This window comes from Cebidichthys violaceus, unplaced genomic scaffold, assembly GCF_023349555.1.
Source record: "Cebidichthys violaceus isolate CVI_PGR_0920_01 unplaced genomic scaffold, fCebVio1.0.p SCAF_29, whole genome shotgun sequence".
Taxonomy (NCBI): domain Eukaryota; kingdom Metazoa; phylum Chordata; class Actinopteri; order Perciformes; family Stichaeidae; genus Cebidichthys; species Cebidichthys violaceus.
In genome coordinates this window covers 4,074,810-4,094,284 of record NW_027176472.1, presented here as the reverse complement: position 1 = coordinate 4,094,284, position 19,475 = coordinate 4,074,810, and the positions used below count along the sequence as shown (strand labels likewise).

General features: G+C 43.1%; 4 protein-coding genes and 1 long non-coding RNA gene across 9 annotated transcripts in view; 1 reads left to right on the top strand and 4 right to left on the bottom strand.

Annotated features, from left to right (window-relative positions):
• LOC137880681 (nuclear factor 7, ovary-like) overlaps positions 1-2,839 on the bottom strand; it is a 4,043-nt gene extending 1,204 nt beyond the window's left edge. Inside the window, exons 1-3 of one of the 2 annotated variants that reach the window (XM_068722186.1) lie at positions 2,760-2,839; positions 845-964; positions 1-640 (exon numbers count right to left, since the gene is read on the bottom strand). The exon at positions 1-640 is cut by the window's left edge and continues 1,204 nt beyond it. In XM_068722186.1, coding sequence (XP_068578287.1) covers positions 1-623 — 623 coding nt within the window. In that variant the 5' untranslated portion in view covers positions 624-640; positions 845-964; positions 2,760-2,839. Of the gene's footprint in view, positions 641-844; positions 965-1,620; positions 1,710-2,759 lie in introns of those variants that run through there. The other variant, XM_068722185.1, reaches the window with a different exon arrangement.
• Positions 2,840-2,853: 14 nt separating this feature from the next.
• Positions 2,854-8,085, bottom strand: LOC137880683 (E3 ubiquitin-protein ligase TRIM35-like). Of its 4 annotated transcripts, none has more exons than XM_068722189.1 (3): positions 7,954-8,085; positions 3,810-4,867; positions 2,854-3,208 (listed from the first exon to the last, which is right to left on the bottom strand). In XM_068722189.1, exons 2-3 carry the CDS (start codon positions 4,848-4,850, stop codon positions 2,867-2,869), a joined length of 1,383 nt encoding a protein of 460 aa, XP_068578290.1. In that variant the 5' UTR covers positions 4,851-4,867; positions 7,954-8,085; the 3' UTR covers positions 2,854-2,866. The 4 variants fall into 4 exon arrangements, with proteins under 4 accessions (XP_068578290.1, XP_068578291.1, XP_068578289.1 ...); XM_068722190.1 differs by having other exon boundaries at positions 3,122-3,248; XM_068722188.1 differs by lacking the exon at positions 7,954-8,085 and adding exons at positions 7,057-7,116; positions 7,504-7,586 and having other exon boundaries at positions 3,122-4,867.
• A 2,008-nt stretch (positions 8,086-10,093) lies between these two features.
• LOC137880706 (nuclear factor 7, brain-like) lies at positions 10,094-12,840 on the bottom strand. Its single transcript, XM_068722214.1, has 2 exons — positions 12,653-12,840; positions 10,094-12,577 (listed from the first exon to the last, which is right to left on the bottom strand). Exon 2 carries the CDS (start codon positions 12,558-12,560, stop codon positions 11,172-11,174), a length of 1,389 nt encoding a protein of 462 aa, XP_068578315.1. The 5' UTR covers positions 12,561-12,577; positions 12,653-12,840; the 3' UTR covers positions 10,094-11,171.
• A 1,773-nt stretch (positions 12,841-14,613) lies between these two features.
• LOC137880710 (uncharacterized) lies at positions 14,614-16,038 on the bottom strand. The gene is made up of 3 exons (XR_011103822.1): positions 15,952-16,038; positions 14,950-15,167; positions 14,614-14,801 (listed from the first exon to the last, which is right to left on the bottom strand). It is a non-coding gene; the product is annotated as an uncharacterized lncRNA (long non-coding RNA).
• Positions 16,039-16,889: 851 nt separating this feature from the next.
• LOC137880708 (transcription factor HES-5-like) lies at positions 16,890-17,612 on the top strand. Its single transcript, XM_068722216.1, has 2 exons — positions 16,890-17,084; positions 17,205-17,612. The coding sequence occupies exons 1-2, from the start codon at positions 16,935-16,937 to the stop codon at positions 17,610-17,612; spliced, it is 558 nt and encodes a 185-aa protein (XP_068578317.1). The 5' UTR covers positions 16,890-16,934.
• The last annotated feature ends 1,863 nt before the right edge of the window (positions 17,613-19,475 follow it).

The following is a 19,475-nucleotide window of genomic DNA, read 5'->3' as shown; positions in this document are numbered from 1 at the left end:
ATCTTCTCCTTCATCATCTGACTCTTCTGCTCCTCTTCCTCCCTCAGTGCAGCCATCCTGGCCTCCTCTTCCTCCTCTAGAAACTGGTGAAGCTTCTTAAACTGCTCCTTAATCTTCCTCTCTGTGCGTCGGGCCTGGACCTTCATGTGTTCTGCTGTTTGATCAGACTTCACTTTAACTTCTTCAAAAACCTTTAACTTCTCCTTTAAGGGCTTCAGAGTTTCCTGAAGGTTCTTCTTGTGTTGTGGAGCAGCTTCATCGATAGGTCTGAATCTGTGGTCGCTGTGTTTCTCTGAATCTCTGCAGACGAGACACACTGGCTGCTGATGGTCCAGACAGAAGAGTTTGAGTTTCTCAGAGTGCAGACTGCAGAGAGGCTCTGAAGCTCTCTGATCTCTCTGCAGTAAGAAGGACTCGCACGCATTCTTTAAATCCCGGTTACAAGGTGGATCTGACCTTGAAGATCTTCTATTACAAACTGGACACTCCTGAGTTGGTTTCTCTCTCCACCAGCTCTTCAGACAGTCTTTACAGAAGCTGTGGCTACATGACAGAACAACAGGATCTCTAAAGACTTCATGACAGACCGGACAGCAGAGATCCTCCTCTGATCTGGAAGCCATGTTGTCCCTGAGTGAAGCTGAAAACACAGCAGACAGGAAGTCAGTAGTTTCCTGCTGCATAAAGTTACCTCAGTTACTTTTACTTTGAGTGTTTAAATCATTTTTTTTCAGGCAGCAGCAGGTAGAAGTACTAGAGTACATTAGTACTGCAGTACTCTAGTACTTCTACCTGTAACTGTCCTCAGTTGAAGTCACAGCTTTGTAATGAAGGTAAATCTTACCGTCTGTCTGTAGGTGAGTCTCTTCTCACTGAGAACTGAACAGGAACAAACTGTTTCCTGTTTGTCTCAGATGATGTCATGTAAGGGGCGGAGCTCTGTCAGCCCTCTGATGAGTTTCACCTTAAAAGGGAACAGATGATAAATATGATCAATAAGCACAACTGAAAGTAGATTGAAGTTCTTTCAGATTCTTTCATCGCTTCATTTGACAATAATTACAGAACGTATAATGTTTTGAGAATAAGTAAGTTAACATCTTGCAATGATGATTGTTTCTTACAGTAGTCTTTGAATGTTAAATATGTTGGTAGGATGAGGGTTCAATGGAGGAAGTGCCACAGAATCATTTGTGATTTTTTAAACAAAAATGTTCAAATTCACAACAATTTGTTTTGTTTTAGATCAGAAGAAAATTAAAATTAAATTCGACAACATTAGAACACTTTACAAGAGGTTTGTGTGTTCAGGCCCAGCGAGCATTTTTCCGTTGAAAAGATATTTAAAATTGAAGGTTTTTTCACAGACTAATTGAAGACGTTCACGTTAAGACCAGATTTCAACGGGATTTGCAATATTGGCGTGAGTGGATTGTAGGGAGGAGGGGGTAAGGCAGCTGCTACCTGTTATCTAGAGATAGCTCTAGGGGTGCTAAGCTATCTCTTAGAACCTCGTTTGAGTTGGTGACTCACAACAACCATGGCAGAGACGTGTGAATGTGTTCGGTTTGCCATTGAAATTAAAGGCAAACATTTACTGCTTGCAGGTCTTGGACAAACCTCCATTCTGTGGAGGCACCTTCATCTCTGATTGTCCTCACAGGGAAAGATGGGCGTGCGAACAGGTGAGTCATTACAGGGGACAATTACTCCAGCCTGTAAAAGAGAGTAAAACACAGGTGTAATACCATCAATGGCCTCCTGTTTTAGTGGATACTGTTGTTTACATGGCCTGTAAGATGATTTTGGAGTAATGACCATAGGTTGAGCACGTCTTATCAAGCCTACGTCATACTCTTCCTTCGCCCACAAAGAAGACGGGACTTCCTGCAGAGCTGTCGCCTGCCAATCAGTGATGGACTGACATTTTTGCACAAAGGGACCCAGGTTTCTCCACTGGTCATTTGCTGATTTGGACAGGGAGATGTGTGGGTAGGAATTGTCAACCAGGAACACAGCAAAACAACATTTCTCTTTGGGGACAAAAACAGAGTAGAACACTGGAGAGGATCATTCAGGCACTGATGAAACATGTTTTCATAATCAGAGTCAGGGCCATGGGACACGTGTGGTGCAATGTAAGTGTCCTGGAGACATTAAGTTTACATGCGCAGACACAATATCATGGGCCATGTTCATCAGCCGTGTTGCAATGTGAGAGAGGAATTCTCAACTGTCATACATACAGAGGGGTATTTGGACTGAACTGTATCATTGGCAAATTGTTTGTTGGATTGCGAGCAACTTTAAGGCCATCTGGTGAAGATATCAGGCTAATGTCTAGGCTCAACATAAGATCTCTCCCTGGCAGATTTACAGGACAACATTGCGAGGACAAAAATGGATGCTTAGTTCTAATAAGTGGAGCCATGTCATCATGATGAGCAAATGTCATAGGGACAGTAAATCTTTCCTTGAGTGTTAGTCCTGAAGCTCCCAGAGAATACACATAGTTACCGCTGAGTTTTGGATTTGGAAGATCCTTTTCTGTAACTACTGAGTGAGTCGCTCCTGAGTCAACAAGAAAAGCGATTGCCTTTCCACCAATCACAAGAATGGTTTAGGGCAACCTTTTAAATGGTTCAGCAGAATATTTGGCATATGGCCCTACAGTTGTTGTGTGGGTGTATAGGTGTGTGTGTGGTGGGGGGTTAGAAGAGCAAGCTGTTTGTTATTGCATGTCTGTGTGTGTTCCTCACTTCCCTTCTCTGGTGCTGCAGTAGGATGTCTCCCTTTCTCTCCGCATGCCCCCTCGGTCTTGGTTCAGTCAGACATCGAGCGACCCTGTGGCCACTGGGGACGGCTGTCATCTCTTTGTGGACAGTCGGCTGCCCAATGTCCTTTTTGGCAGCAGATTTAGCACTCGTCTTTCCCCAGCGGAGGGCGTCCTTGGAAACCACGACCTCTTCCTCCTTGTCCTCTGCCTCGTTTGTAGAAACCTGGACCACCTTGGTTCTGTTGTTGATGTGGTTGGCCCATGGCCGTACCTCTGGACAGCCTGGACCATGGTCAGTGGAGACATGTGCAGCTGCTTTTCTTTGGTCTCGGCTTTCTCCTTTTTTGTCACCAGCGGCTTGTTTTTCTGCATGATTGGCATGTCTGACGATTTCAGTGAGGCGGGCTTCTTCATAGCCAACACAACTCGAAGCTTAAAATCAGGGAATGAGAAAGACTCCTGGTCTTCATGGCTCCAAACACAAAAAAATAACAATTTAAAATGAAACCGTTTAAAAAAAAAATAAAAGAACCAATAAAATAAAAACAAACTAAGTGAAAGAAAACTCAACATCTCCTAAGTAATGAGACACCGGGAGGACAGGTTCAGCTTAACAGGTTAAATTCAGGGACTTTTCCCTTTTAAGGAATAAACAACATCGTAAATATGATCATCCTCTTCATCTCTAACTGCTCTGTTTCACTGTTACACAGACCTTCAGTGGTGAGATCTTCACTTTATCATCAGTGTTAATGAATGGAAACATCCTCTCAGTGAAAGTGTGTGTGAAGGTGTGTATGTGTGTGTTAGTATCAGGATCAGAGAACGACAGCTTTCCTCTGTTCCAGTCCAGATTCACTCTGATCCTCTGGAGCTTCTTCTGCACTAAGAGATCAGTGAGTGGAGCTGATGGTGACTTTATTGAGTATTTATCTTTATAGAACAAAAGCACCCATAATTCAGACTGTATGTATCCCTTCCCCTGGACAGACTCTGCTAACACACCAAGTAACCAGTCTGTACTGTCTCCTACCTCGACATCCCAGCTGTGAGTCCCTGAGTTAAATCCCTCAGAGCCCAGAACAGACCAGTGTTTATCAAACCTCTCTGGATTATCAGGAAGCTGCTGTTTCTCTCCTCGTCTCACACTGGTCAGATCTTCAGACAGGATGAGGTTTGGTTCAGAGGAGTTTGGGTCCAGAATCACAGGAGTGTAGGAGACCATGTCCTTCATCTTGTTCCAGATGTTGAAGGTCAGGTTGCCCAGGTGTTTGGCCTCGTCTATCAGAGCTCCTGAGAGCAGCTGTGGATCCTCCAGCAGGGGGCGCTGCTGGACTCTTTCCACTGCAGCCTTGTAGTTGTTCAGGAATGAGACGTCTTCAGCTCTCAGCTCGTCCTCTGTGGCTCTGACTGTGTCTGAAAGAGCTGCTATCTCTCTGCTCAGAGCCTCCATCTTCTCCTTCATCATCTGACTCTTCTGCTCCTCTTCCTCCCTCAGTGCAGCCATCCTGGCCTCCTCTTCCTCCTCTAGAAACTGGTGAAGCTTCTTAAACTGCTCCTTAATCTTCCTCTCTGTGCGTCGGGCCTGGACCTTCATGTGTTCTGCTGTTTGATCAGACTTCACTTTAACTTCTTCAAAAACCTTTAACTTCTCCTTTAAGGGCTCCAGAGTTTCCTGAAGGTTCTTCTTGTGTTGTTGAGCAGCTTCATCGATGGGTCTGAGTCTGTGGTCGCTGTGTTTTTCTGAAATGCTGCAGATAAGACACACTGGCTGCTGATGGTCCAGACAGAAGAGTTTGAGTTTCTCAGAGTGCAGACTGCAGAGAGTCTCTGAAGCTCTCTGATCCCTCTGCAGTAAGAAGGACTCACACAGGTTCTTTAACACCAGACTAACAGGTGGATGTTCCATTGAAGATCTTCTCTTACAAACTGGACAACCCTGAGTTGGTTTCTCTCTCCACCAGCTCTTCAGACAGTCTTTACAGAAGGTGTGGCTACATGACAGAACAACAGGATCTCTGAAGACTTCATGACAGACCGGACAGCAGAGATCCTCCTCTAATCTGGAAGCCATTTTGTCTCGGAGTGAAGCTGAAAACACAGAAAGTACATCAGTCATGGCTTCCCTCCCTCCTCTACTACACTCTAAACAATTTCACTGTAAAACAGTGAAGCTACCGTAATTTACTTTTACGGTATCTTATTGTATACTGGATTACGGTATGTGATAGTAGGAGGACTGGATTTTACGGTGATTTTACGGTATAAGCCAGAATGTTACCGTTTATTTACAGAGGGTACTACAACCCAATACTTTTGCATTTAATTGTCAACCAATAAAAGAATAACAATAGACATTTAATACATAATTGTTGCAGTTTAATACATGTTCTCAAGACAAATAATAAAGGGACATTTGTTTTACATCACAAAACTCACAATGTACTGCATGTTTAGGAGAAAACAAATAAACTAATACAATCTTTAATGACCTGCTTAACCGAAGTCATGAGGATAACCTCAGACCAGTAGCGCTTGAAAAGTGGCCGATGGTATGCTACTGTTGTTCAGCGGTATGTATTTATCCATAGAGTGGAATGCCAATACTTTTCCAATGGCACACTGTTGGCTGAAGTCGGGTTCCGCTTGAAAGTGGTAGTCCACTGTCAGACAGGCACACCAGTGCCGTCTCTTGATGCATATGCACATTTAATGTAAGTTGGTTTGATTCATGAACAGTGATGCTGTAAATGTATTTTTTTTACTTTACTGACAAAGTAGCGCAACACAGCGTCTTAAATAAAGGAATGTATCTATTTTATCTCGTCCATATTCTTGTTCGGATAAATGAAAGGCTTTTTATATGACAAAGTGATTTAGTCTTTGCTGATGTGCCCTGAAACTGATATTATGGCCAATGTATCTATGTGTATATATATATATATATATATATATATATATATATATATATATATATATATATATATAAAACTCACAATGTATATATATATATATCACTATATATATATATATATATATATATATATATATATATATATATACACACACATACCAGTGATATGAATGGCATACCACTCTGATTAAACGGCATATACCACTAATATGAACTTTCAAGAGGCAACTTGTACCATTGGAAAAGTACTGGCATACCACCCCAGGGATAGGTACATACCACTGAACAACAGTAGCATACCACTCTAGGTATAGGTACATACTGCTGAACAATAGTAGTATACCACTCTAGGGATAGGTACATACCGCTGAACAATAGTAGTATACCACTCTAGGGATAGGTACATACCGCTGAACAACAGTAGCATACCACTCTAGGTATAGGTACATACTGCTGAACAATAGTAGTATACCACTCTAGGGATAGGTACATACCGCTGAACAACAGTAGCATACCACTCTTGGGATAGGTACATACCGCTGAACAACAGTAGCATACCGCTCTTGGGATAGGTACATACCGCTGAACAACAGTAGCATACCGCTCTTGGGATAGGTACATACCGCTGAACAACAGTAGCATACCACTCTTGGGATAGGTACATACCGCTGAACAACAGTAGCATACCGCTCTTGGGATAGGTACATACCGCTGAACAACAGTAGCATACCACTCTAGGTATAGGTACATACTGCTGAACAATAGTAGTATACCACTCTAGGGATAGGTACATACCGCTGAACAACAGTAGCATACCACTCTAGGTATAGGTACATACTGCTGAACAATAGTAGTATACCACTCTAGGGATAGGTACATACTGCTGAACAATAGTAGTATACCACTCTAGGGATAGGTACATACCGCTGAACAACAGTAGCATACCACTCTAGGTATAGGTACATACCGCTGAACAATAGTAGTATACCACTCTAGGGATAGGTACATACTGCTGAACAACAGTAGTATACCACTCTAGGGATAGGTACATACTGCTGAACAACAGTAGTATACCACTCTTGGGATAGGTACATACCGCTGAACAACAGTAGTACACCACTCTTGGGATAGGTACATACCAATGAACAACAGTGGCATACCATCAGCCATTTTTCGATCTTGGCATCACTCCCTCAGACACTGAATTAAAATAGCATTAAGAGTGAAACGCTGAATTAAAATAGTATCACGAACAGTGTAATAGAACTGCATCAGTCTAACTTGTTAACAAGTCTTATACACATTTGTAGTTAATTTGAACAGCAGGAACTCACACATGAATGAAAACAATAAAGAGAGAGAACACCTTGAAAGAGGACTTGATTGCAGCGTCTGGCTGGTATCCTCAATCTGTGATGACGAGTGACTGTAAACAAACAAAATAAAAACTTTAGAAACACAATGTTCTGAACTTCTGGAAAGTTCTATGACATCCGGGATAAACACACTTAAAAGAAGCTTTGGGTGCGACAAACAAGTTATGTTACTAACGTTACATCTTAACACTGTAATTGGTGATTAACTTTATTTATGTTAACTGAACTTGCCATGCTGTTTGCTAGCTAACCTTTCTAAGGCTACTTGAGCTCGAGCTAGCTAACGTTACAGAGCTAACGTTAGCTCCACCAATATTAGCAACCTAATGTAATGAAACAGACCAAGTGAAACATTATCTGAGATGTTAACAATTCAATAATCATAAAGACAGAACAATAATGGAGACTTTGAATTTCGGGTGATAAGCGTAAGTTACCTCGGCTCCTCGGTTGATCTCCACATGGTGCTCAGAAGGATGAACTGAAGCTGCTGTGTCCAAAGTCAGGTTCAGGAGCAGTCGGTCACGTCTTGTCACTCAAAAATTACTTTTAGGCAATGAACAGTTTGAATAATAAAAATATTTTATCGTCATAACGGACACAATAACTTATAATAGACAGTACGATGTAGATGGATTGTGATTCACTGAACTTGTATAGAGAAGCGTGTATCCACCACTTCATAGACAATACTTTATCATGCTGATAAATTACAGTAGTCTGCTGTTATTGTTAATGGACGGTATTGACCGTTAATTTACATGCGACGGATGAACATTTAACTGTATGTTACATTTATTATGAAATACTGTAAGATACCATTTTAAATCCACCGTAAATTTACGGCAATTCATTACAGTGACTTCACTGTTTTTAGTCAAACTCACATTCAGTGTGTGGAGCGTCAGCAGGTTGAAGCAGCAGTGTTGTAGTTTTCCTCTTTTCTCTCCTGTAGCTGAACTCACTCAGAGGAAGTTGTTAGTTTGGTCTGAAGGCGAATCTGATCGTCTCTCTTTCAGTCTGTGTGTCTCTTTAGTGAGGAAGAAAGACAAACTGTTTCTCTCAGGTGAGGGGTGGAGCTTTGTCACTCCTCCTCTGATAAACACTTCACCTGTAACACAGAGGTGTGTTTCATTCATCAAACACCTACCACACCTCTACAGCTCACTGGTTAACAGGTTTTACCTCATTTTATCTGCATGAGGAACATTTTCATAAAAGGTCAGCAGCAGGTAGAAGTACTTCAGTACTGCAGTACATTGGTACTGTACTAGGGCCAACTGTAGCCGTGGATTGTCTTACAAAGTGACCAGAGGCCCATGCAGTGCCACACCAAGAGACTGAGACAATGGTAGAAGCACTGATTGAAGGTTTCTTCAGTCACTTTGCCAGAACTTTGACTCCAAGCTGTGTGCAGAGGAACCTCACTGGCTAGGCCTTCATGAAACGTGAGCCACCACATTAAAGCCATCCCGAGGACCCAACCGGTCCTCGCAAAGGACCAGAAGGATCGGGGTGTCTCGGTACGGATGGCTCGTCACAGTGCAGTTAACTAGTACATTAGTACTGCAGTACTCTAGTACTTCTACCTGTAACTGTCCTCAGTTGAGATCACAGCTTTGTAATGAAGGTAAATCTTACCGTCTGTCTGTCGGTGTCAGACTACCGATCACTGAAGATCCTTCTGGTCCTTTGCGAGGACCGGTTGGGTCCTCGGGATGGCTTTAATGTGGTGGCTCACGTTTCATGAAGGCCTAGCCAGTGAGGTACCTCTGCAAACAGCTTGGAGTCAAAGTTCTGGCAAAGTGACTGAAGAAACCTTCAATCAGTGCTTCTACCACTGTCTCAGTCTCTTGGTGTGGCACTGCATGGGCCTCTGGTCACTTTAATCCACGGCTACTGAAATGTAGCAGTGGCCCCTAGTTAACAGAGCTAAGTATGCCTTTTGGTAACTGGTCCATGGAGTCCAGACCTTGTTTAAAAATGTTCATTTGAGTAAATATTTTGCAGTTTACAGGATACTCAACCTTTTTGTTTCTTTATAATCCATTCATTACTTAACTTGTTTTTTCACAGGTCTTGTACAAAGTCAATAAAGTAGTCCATGAATATGAGATATGAGTTTAGATATTTACAATCCCTCCTTTTCACTGTGGAGGTTCATTTATGGCTTTTTGCCGGTTACACCTACAGTCTCTGGTCATATCTATGAGTTAATGTCTTCTGGCGTTTTGGAGAATAATATACAAGGAACAGCGCAGAGAGTACAAACGCCTCCGTTCACGCTCGGAGCTCGCTCACCATCTTCGGAGGCTGGCATGTTGCACTGTAGGGAAGCGATATATTATATTATTGTTGTATTATTATTGTATTATTATTATATCGTATTGTATTGTATAAATCTGGAAAATAAATAAAGTTAACTAAATAAATAAAATGAAGTCAAATAATGTCCAATATATAAAAATAAAACCTCTCCGATGTAGAAATATAAATTTGCAGAAAATGGAAATACTTTTGTAAAGTACAAATACGTCACAGACTTTTACAATATTTGATCAATAATTTATTATTATGATGTGTGTGTGTGTGTGTGTGTGTGTGTGTGTGGTTTTAATAAGGACATGCTTCAGCGTGTTGTTTTAATGTAACATCAAAGATGAAGCTGAAACTCAACATGCAGAGACTTGAAGAATCCAACATGTCCGCTCTCATTGTTACTGAAGTTAACTACCTGCTACATTTATTTTACTCATCTGTAAACACAAGTAGTGATAATATTAATATTGTCGTTCCAGAGCTCTGTGTTGGCTGCTTCTGCTGCTTATTTGTATTTGTTAAAAATATGAGTTAAACATTGAAGCAGGAGACAAATAAATGAGATGAAATATGAAAAGAAGACAAATACTATCCTCTAATAACAACAAATACCAATGAAAGGTTTTACACGTTTATTAAAAAAGATTTGTTTACACTTCAAAGACAGAATAAAGAAATATAATTGTTTAATTATTCAATCATTGACACTAAGTTTAAAACAATTTAACAAACTTAAATGAACAAATGTGTCATTTTATACTGTAATATAATGATTTATGTTTCTCTATGAATTACAGATTTAGCCGATAGATGATTCAATCATTTTAACAAAATCCCAAAATGCTGCCGTCAAAGACAAAGACAGCATACAGAGAGCTGCAGATGACGTATTTTTAAGTCCAACTCCAGAAGTTCTCTCGACTAAAAGTCAAAGCAGTTATTGATAAACTCCTCAAGTCTTTATTTGGATCCATCACCTTCCGCAAAGTGGTTCCTGAGGTCTAGCTCTCTTTTTCCACATCCTCGATTCCTGACCTCGCATCCTGATTCCTTTCCTCGCCTCCTCTCCTTGTGTCTCAGTCCCAGGGGAGACGGGAGCGGAGGAGGCGAGGAAGAGATGCAAGGAGAGAGGAGTCGAGGAAACAGACCTTTATGTAATTATTACATCTCTGCCTCAGAGCGTAATGTTTTTAATGAACAGTTACATTTGTAGAGTCCCGCCATGGTGAGAGATTATTCCAGCTGTTTAACGTCTCTATTATTTGTTTACGGGTGCAGAAAAGTCTTTCTCAAAGGACGCACCGATGTCTCCTCGCTCACAGCTCCTCCAGCAGGCCTCCTCCACCCTCGAGGTGCTTTTTAGGAACTAGGACGTCCTTCAAGACGGAGCGCTGAGCTCGATATCCGGGTCACACACCGGAGGACAGAGGAGACGAGGAAGCTTAAAATCAGGGAATGAGAAAGACTCCTGGTCTTTATGGCTCCAAACACAGGAATCAAAATATTCAAAAAATGAACAATTTAACAGTTTAACCAAACATAAAGATCAGAAACTAAGTGAAACATTTTTACACATGAAAAGGTTTACAATAGAAACAAAAAGAAAATTGTTGAACTAATTAATAGAACAATAATAAAATGGAAACAAACAATAAGTGAAAGAAAACTCAACATGTCTTAAGTAATGAGACACCAGGAGGACAGGTTCAGCTTAACAGGTTCAATTCAGGGACTTTTCCCTTTTAAGGAATAAACAACATCGTAAATATGATCATCCTCTTCATCTCTAACTACTCTGTTTCACTGTTACACAGACCTTCAGTGGTGAGATCTTCACTTTATCATCAGTGTGAATGAATGGAAACATCCTCTCAGTGAAAGTGTGTGTGAAGGTGTGTATGTGTGTGTTAGTATCAGGATCAGAGAACGACAGCTTTCTTCTGTTCCAGTCCAAATTCACTCTGATCCTCTGGAAGTTCTTCTGCACTAAGAGATCAGTGTCTGGAGCTGATGGTGACCATGCTGAGTATTTACCTTCATAGAACAATATTCCCCATAATCCAGACCAGATATCTCCCTTCCTCTTGACAGACTCTGCTAACACACCCAGTAACCAGTCTGTACTGTCTCCAACCTGGACATCCCAGCTGTGAGTTCCTGAGTTAAATCCCTCAGAGCCCAAAACAGAGCAGTATTTATAAAACCTCTCTGGATTATCAGGAAGCTTATGTCTCTGTCCTGGTCTCACACTGGTCAGATCTTTAGACAGAATGAGGTCTGAACGAGCAGTGTTTGGGTCCAGAATCACAGGAGTGTAGGAGACCATGTCCTTCATCTTGATCCAGATGTTGACGGTCAGGTTGCCCAGGTGTTTGGCCTCGTCTATCAGAGCTCCTGAGAGCAGCTGTGGATCCTCCAGCAGGAGGCGCTGCTGGACTCTTTCCACTGCAGCCTTATAGTTGTTCAGGAATGAGACGTCTTCAGCTCTCAGCTCGTCCTCTGTGTCTCTGACTGTGTCTGAAAGAGCTGCTATCTCTCTGCTCAGAGCCTCCATCTTCTCCTTCATCATCTGACTCTTCTGCTCCTCTTCCTCCCTCAGTGCAGCCATCCTGGCCTCCTCTTCCTCCTCTAGAAACTGGTGAAGCTTCTTAAACTGCTCCTTAATCTTCCTCTCTGTGCGTCGGGCCTGGACCTTCATGTGTTCTGCTGTTTGATCAGACTTCACTTTAACTTCTTCAAAAACCTTTAACTTCTCCTTTAAGGGCTCCAGAGTTTCCTGAAGGTTCTTCTTGTGTTGTTGAGCAGCTTCATCGATGGGTCTGATTCTGTGGTCGCTGTGTTTCTCTGAATCTCTGCAGATGTGACACACTGGCTGCTGATGGTCCAGACAGAAGAGTTTGAGTTTCTCAGAGTGCAGACTGCAGAGAGGCTCTGAAGCTCTCTGATCTCTCTCCAGTAAGAAGGACTCACACAGGTTCTTTAACACCAGGTTACAAAGTGGATGTTTCCTAGAAGATATTGTCCTGCAAACTGGACACTCCTGAGTTGGTTTCTCTCTCCACCAGCTCTTCAGACAGTCCTTACAGAAGCTGTGGCTACATGACAGAAGAACAGGATCTCTGAAGACTTCATGACAGACCGGACAGCAGAGCTCCTTCTCTGATCTGGAAGCCATTTTGTCTCTGAGTGAAGCTGAAAACACAGAAAGTACATCAGTCATGGCTCCCCTCCTCCTCTACTAACTTCTCTGTTTTCAGTCAAACTCACATTCAGTGTGTGGAGCGTCAGCAGCTTGAAGCAGCAGTGTTGTAGTTTTCCTCTTTTCTCTCCTGTAGCTGAACTCACTCAGAGGAAGTTGTTAGTTTGGTCTGAAGGCGAATCTGATCGTCTCTCTTTCAGTCTGTGTGTCTCTTTAGTGAGGAAGAAAGACAAACTGTTTCTCTCAGGTGAGGGGTGGAGCTTTGTCACTCCTCCTCTGATAAACACTTCACCTGTAACACAGAAGTGTGTTTCATTCCACAAACACCTACCACACCTCTACAGCTCACTGGTTAACAGGTTTTACCTCATTTTATCTGCATGATGAACATTTTCATAAAAGGTCAGCAGCAGGTAGAAGTACTTCAGTACTGCAGTACATTGGTACTGTACTAGGGCCAACTGTAGCCGTGGATTGTCTTACAAAGTGACCAGAGGCCCATGCAGTGCCACACCAAGAGACTGAGACAGTGGTAGAAGCACTGATTGAAGGTTTCTTCAGTCACTTTGCCAGAACTTTGACTCCAAGCTGTGTGCAGAGGAACCTCACTGGCTAGGCCTTCATGAAACGTGAGCCACCACATTAAAGCCATCCCGAGGACCCAATACAAGAGTACAAGTACGACACAGACTTTTACTATATTTGATCAATAATGTATTATTGTTATATATGTGTGTGTGTGTGTGTGTGTCTGTCTGTCCACACTGGTCCCAGCTTATCTCCCTCCATCTGTCAGTGGGTGTGTTGGCTGTCTGTCCCCCAGTGTCCCCCTCAGTCAGCCCAGTCTCACGTCCTCCTCGCCGTCTGTGGAGCCACAGAGACACGCGTGTTCCCACACTTCTGCATCACGCACACACACCCACACACACACCCACCCACACCCACACACACACACACACACACACACACACACACACACAAAGGAAGTGTGTCTGTTCCCACAATGCCCCTGGGCGGCTCTGAGGAGGGCGGTTCTCCAGCTGGGTCCAGAACTACACTCGGACCACAGTATGTTGTGTTTGTATTTACCTGAAATACTTTTGTTTATTTTATGGGTCCTGCAACTTTTTAACAATTTAAGAAGAGACCCAGAAAACAAAACTGTAAGACTTTTAAATAATAATAATTTTATTGAATTAAAAGAGGAAATTAAAATGGTAAGAATTCATATTAATAATCAAAATAAAATACTGAATAAGAATAAAAGACAAATCGTGAAATACAAAAGAGCAGATCAAGAGAAAGAACATTTAAAATAATAATAATTAGTAGAATAAAAATTCATTATACAGAAAAGTTTGTTTTGTATAATAAATATAAAAGTGGAAAAATGTCACAGCTGACATATTTCAATTAACAATTTTATTACAGGATTATTATTACAAGATAAAATAACATAATATATTTGTATATATATATTTGAGGAGGTTCAGTGAGTTGAATTTATTTGCGGTTTTTAACTTCCAGAAACCAAACCACATTTATTTGAATCTTTATTTGCTGTCCATATTCAATAAATAAATAAATAATAATAAATGCATGTTGTGCCGTTCTGCTTTATTCTCAAGGTGATTACAACAAAGCAAAATGATTATTTTAACGATCAGGAAGCTTTAATATGTTTTATTCCTCTCACTGTTTTTAAAAGATTTCACACATTTTATCTTTTAAACTTCCGATGATGACTTTTAATAAATTCAGTGAGAACTCGGACAGCGAAGCGTCCTCACGCCTCGGAAACATTCCCAGAGAACGTTTTTTCTGCATCTCTTTGACATCTGACCTTCCGCCTGTCCCGCGAGACGACGGACGCTCAATTCGGCCCCATTGTCCCGGAGACACCGAGCCTCCCGATTGGCCGAGAGGCTGCAGAATGAGCTGCATAAATACGGGACGGAGCAGCAGACGTGAACAGAGACGTCCTCCGAGCCGAGAGAGAGAGAGAGAGAGACACAGAGAGAGAGACAGACAGAGAGAGAGAGAGAGAGACAGACACAGAGACACAGAGACACAGAGAGAGAGACAGAGAGAGAGAGGACCCAGCACAGCAGACTTCCCTTGACATCACTGGAACGCGTCAGGAGATGGCTCAGTATCTGGACCTGGATCTGCAGGACAGCATGAAGGAGCAGATGTTCAGGTGAGTCCAGGATCTGTCTTCAGACGGAGAGGCAATGTTAGATGTCTCACACACACCTTCCTGCTGGAGCGCCGGTGTTAACGGAGCCTTCATGTGTGTGTGTGTGTGTGTGTGTGTGTGTGTGTGTGTGTGTGTGTGTGTGTGTGTCCCAGGTGTAAACTCCACCTGTTGGAGAGGAAGTGCAGCGGTGGGTTGGAGAAGCTGAAGGCTCTGATTGGAGAACACCTGCAGAACGGGACCCCCGTGTCGGACCTCCTGGACCGAACCGCGTCCTCCGTCACACCGAGGAAAGCTCTGCTGTCCCTCAGCGGGGACTCCTGATACTCCAGAGAGCTTTTACGTCTGTTTCCTGACGCAGAAGAAGACGTGGCTCCACTCTGCTTCTAAATGACCAGGAGAAGAAGAAGAAGAAGAAGAAGAAGAAGAAGTTTATATGTCTACATATAGACCGTGGTGATGACGTGCAGCGTCTTTTTCCGTTTACTGGAAATCTGCACCTCTTCTGAATGCATTATATGCATTAAAACAAGCTGCTGTGGAATCTTTTCAAAACGTGGGACGGTCTTCAACATCCTGCTGTGACATCATCACACAATGAGGTGTGATGATGCTGTTGTTGCACAGAGGTGCGGTGTTGTATGAGGACCAGAAGCTTATACCTTTTTATATATATATATATATATATATATATATATATGAATAGATATATATGTGAATAATATATATTCATATGGAAGAGAAGCTAATAAATGAGATATAGAATAAACATGATGTTATGCAAATGTACAAATGTTGCACAGCTGAGCGTCTGTCTCCAGCACGTGCGCAAGCACACACACACACACACACACGCACACACACTTGAGCGCGCAACCTGCTGCGTCACGCGCGACAGAGACACGTGCCTCCGCGTGTCCGTTAAAACGATCATCACTTGAGCGCGTCCGCGTTACCACGGCCTCCACAGAGAGCCGTGACACCGAGACGACGACCCGGGAGGCTGAGCGGAGGAGGGACTCTGCAGCGCGGCTCTGCGGAGCACGGAGCACGGAGCACGGAGCACGCACCAGGTGCCGCAGGGTCTCATTGACATTAGTTATTAATATATATAACATTAGAATTAAAGAAGAAGAAGAAGAAGTCTGAACCATATTCCAGATGTGTCACCTGTTGGAGCTGCTGGGGTCCACAGGTGTCTCTTCCGGTCCGGTCTGGTCTACAGGAGCCATGTCTTCAGTCCTCCAGTGAGCTCAGTGTCCTCGTGGTCCACACGTGGGACTGCAGTATTTATAAGTTCCGGGTGCGTGGACTCCTCACACCTGAGACTTTCCCACAGTCCGCAGCCATAAAGCCCGACTAACAACGTCCTGTCTGTTCCTCCTCCTCCCCCTCCTCTTCATCCTCCTCCCCCCCCCCCCCCCCCCCCTCCTCCTCCTCGTGTTCACACAGAAGTGTGCCGAGGTTTTTTTTCATGTTTATGAACGTAAAACGTATGAACACATCAGTCACAGATTCATAAACAAACAAACAGGGTTTCTCGTTATAAAGATGCAATTAAACACCACGTGCAGCGGAGGTTTGTGTTGATCACGTGATAATAACTGTTATTCCCTGCAGAGCGCGTGTCAGGACGGGGGGGGGGGGGCAAAGAAGTGTCTCGCGCACACGTCTTGAAAGGACCCGCAGCTTCACGCATCCACGCGCCACTGACAGTTTGATGGCAACAAGTCGTCACGTAAACATCATATCGACACCGGAACATGTATTATTAATTCCAGAAGCTTGGCTTCGTGGTATTTATATTTTCTTCACAAAGTACACACGCTAATCAACAGCGTGTAGGATCAGCTGCTGCAGAGTCTCACTTCACCTTTAGTTACAGTAAACAAACAGCAGCAGCGTCTCCAGTCCTCTGATTGTTGTGTTCACCTGTACTCAGCTCGTGAACTCACCTGGTGTCAGTGTGTGTGTGTGTGTGTGTGTGTGTGTGTGTGTGTTCAGTGTTTAGTGGCCCCTCATCAGACAGCAGGAAGGTTCCCAGGTAATAAAAAGAGGCCGGTTAACCAGGAGATAATTGATGCCCCCCCCCTCTATTGTTGGGTGGGCCTCGCCCCTCCAGAGTGTGGGAAAGCTAATCCTGCCCGGGACTCATGCTTTGTGATGCTAATGTGGCTCCTATAAATAGAGGGAGGGGCTCCTCGGGTCCATCACAGCTCGCTCTGCTCTCGAACCAACAAATGGCTCCGAGCAGCACCAGAGACTCTCCCGTCTCAACGCCGTCCACCAGAGACAGACACAAAGTAAGTCCTGCTCCTCTTCACTCCCATCTTCACTTCATATATTCTCTGTTTCTTCTCTCTGCGGCTCTTCTGACCCAGCCCCCCCCCCCCCCCCCCTTATTGTTGTGTCCCCCCTAACAGCTGAGGAAGCCGGCGGTGGAGAAGATGCGCAGAGATCGCATCAACGGCTGCATCGAGCAGCTCAAGGTCCTGCTGGAGGAGGAGTTCCAGGAGCGGGACCCCAACGCCAAGCTGGAGAAGGCCGACGTCCTGGAGATGACGGTGGGGTTCCTGAAGAGGCAGCTGAGGCTGCGGCCTCTCCGGGTCTCGGCCGATCACGCGGCGGCCCACGGTGACGGCTACTCCCGCTGCTGGGAGGAGACGCTGCACTTCCTGTCCACCGGGTCCCCGGAGGAGGCGACGCTGCCGCTGCGCCTCCGGTACCCGCATGACGCGCCGGTCCTCTCCACGCACGGCCGCGTCCGCGTCCACGCTGCAGCGAAGCCGCCGCCGCCCGGCTCCGACAGGGCGGTGTGGAGGCCCTGGTAGTGGAGCTGGATCAACACCCGATGGACGTTCACCATCTTCGAGCCTCGTATGGAATATTTGTTCACTAAGTGAACCTGTGGACTCCCGTGGAGTCGTGACCCTGAATCGATGCGCTGCATAATGTGGTGTTTAATCTTCCGCGTGAAGTGTGACGGTCACCTTTTATAAAGGCATCAGTGCGTTCTGTTATTGACACTAAACATGTGAATAAATCCATATCCGATCTTTGAACCGTTGACTTGCTGTCCTCTGTGTTAATGCTCGTCATGGAGGCTCTGTTCATGTTTGACATGGATGTAACGTGACGTCACAGTATATGTAGGAGTTAATAGAATGTATTAATGTATAATAGAAACAGATCAGATCGTTGATGGTTATTGTCACACAGATGGAAAATATTTGATCAATTATACTTTAATTATTTTATTAATTATTTCATTAATCCCTTGTGTTTTACAGTTAGCCAGCATTTATATTAACTCTCATATATATATTCTATAATATTTATATAATACATATACATTTATATTAACTCTCATATATATATTCTATAATATTTATATAATACATATACATTTATATTAACTCTCATATATATATTCTATAATATTTATATAATACATATACATTTATATTAACTCTCATATATATATTCTATAATATGTATATAATACATATACATTTATATTAACTCTCATATATATATATTCTATAATATGTATATAATACATATACATTTATATTAACTCTCATATATATATTCTATAATATGTATATAATACATTTATATTAACGAGTATTCCGTCTCTGTTATTGTTGTGATGGTGTGTGTGTGTGTGTGTGTGTGTGTGTGTGTGTGTGTGTGTGTGTGTGACGTGCTTCCCGGATGAACAGCGTGTGATCATCTCGTGTGTTTAGAGTAAACTACACGGACTGCGCGCCGTCACACGGGGGGGGGGGGGGGGGGGGGGGGGGGGGGGGTACCTGACCCTCCCCCAGATGCTGAGCTGCTGTCCCCCGTGTGGAGTCTGCCTCTGCACAGCTTTCCCACACTCCGAGACAAAGGAAGTGTGCCGTGTTAAATCTATCTATAAGTACACAAGTACTGGATATCTGAATGTATATCGTGTAGTACACAGTATATCAGTGTAGTACACAGTATATCAGTGTAGTACAGTATATCAGTGTAGTACAGTATATCGTGTAGTACACAGTATATCAGTGTAGTACACAGTATATCAGTGTAGTACACAGTATATCAGTGTAGTACAGTATATCGTGTAGTACACAGTATATCAGTGTAGTACAGTATATCAGTGTAGTACAGTATATCAGTGTAGTACACAGTATATCAGTGTAGTACAGTATATCGTGTAGTACACAGTATATCAGTGTAGTACAGTATATCAGTGTAGTACAGTATATCAGTGTAGTACACAGTATATCAGTGTAGTACAGTATATCGTGTAGTACACAGTATATCAGTGTAGTACAGTATATCAGTGTAGTACAGTATATCAGTGTAGTACAGTATATCAGTGTAGTACACAGTATATCAGTGTAGTACAGTATATCGTGTAGTACACAGTATATCAGTGTAGTACAGTATATCAGTGTAGTACCAGTATATCAGTGTAGTACAGTATATCGTGTAGTACACAGTATATCAGTGTAGTACAGTATATCAGTGTAGTACAGTATATCAGTGTAGTACACAGTATATCAGTGTAGTACAGTATATCGTGTAGTACACAGTATATCAGTGTAGTACAGTATATCGTGTAGTACACAGTATATCAGTGTAGTACACAGTATATCAGTGTAGTACAGTATATCGTGTAGTACACAGTATATCAGTGTAGT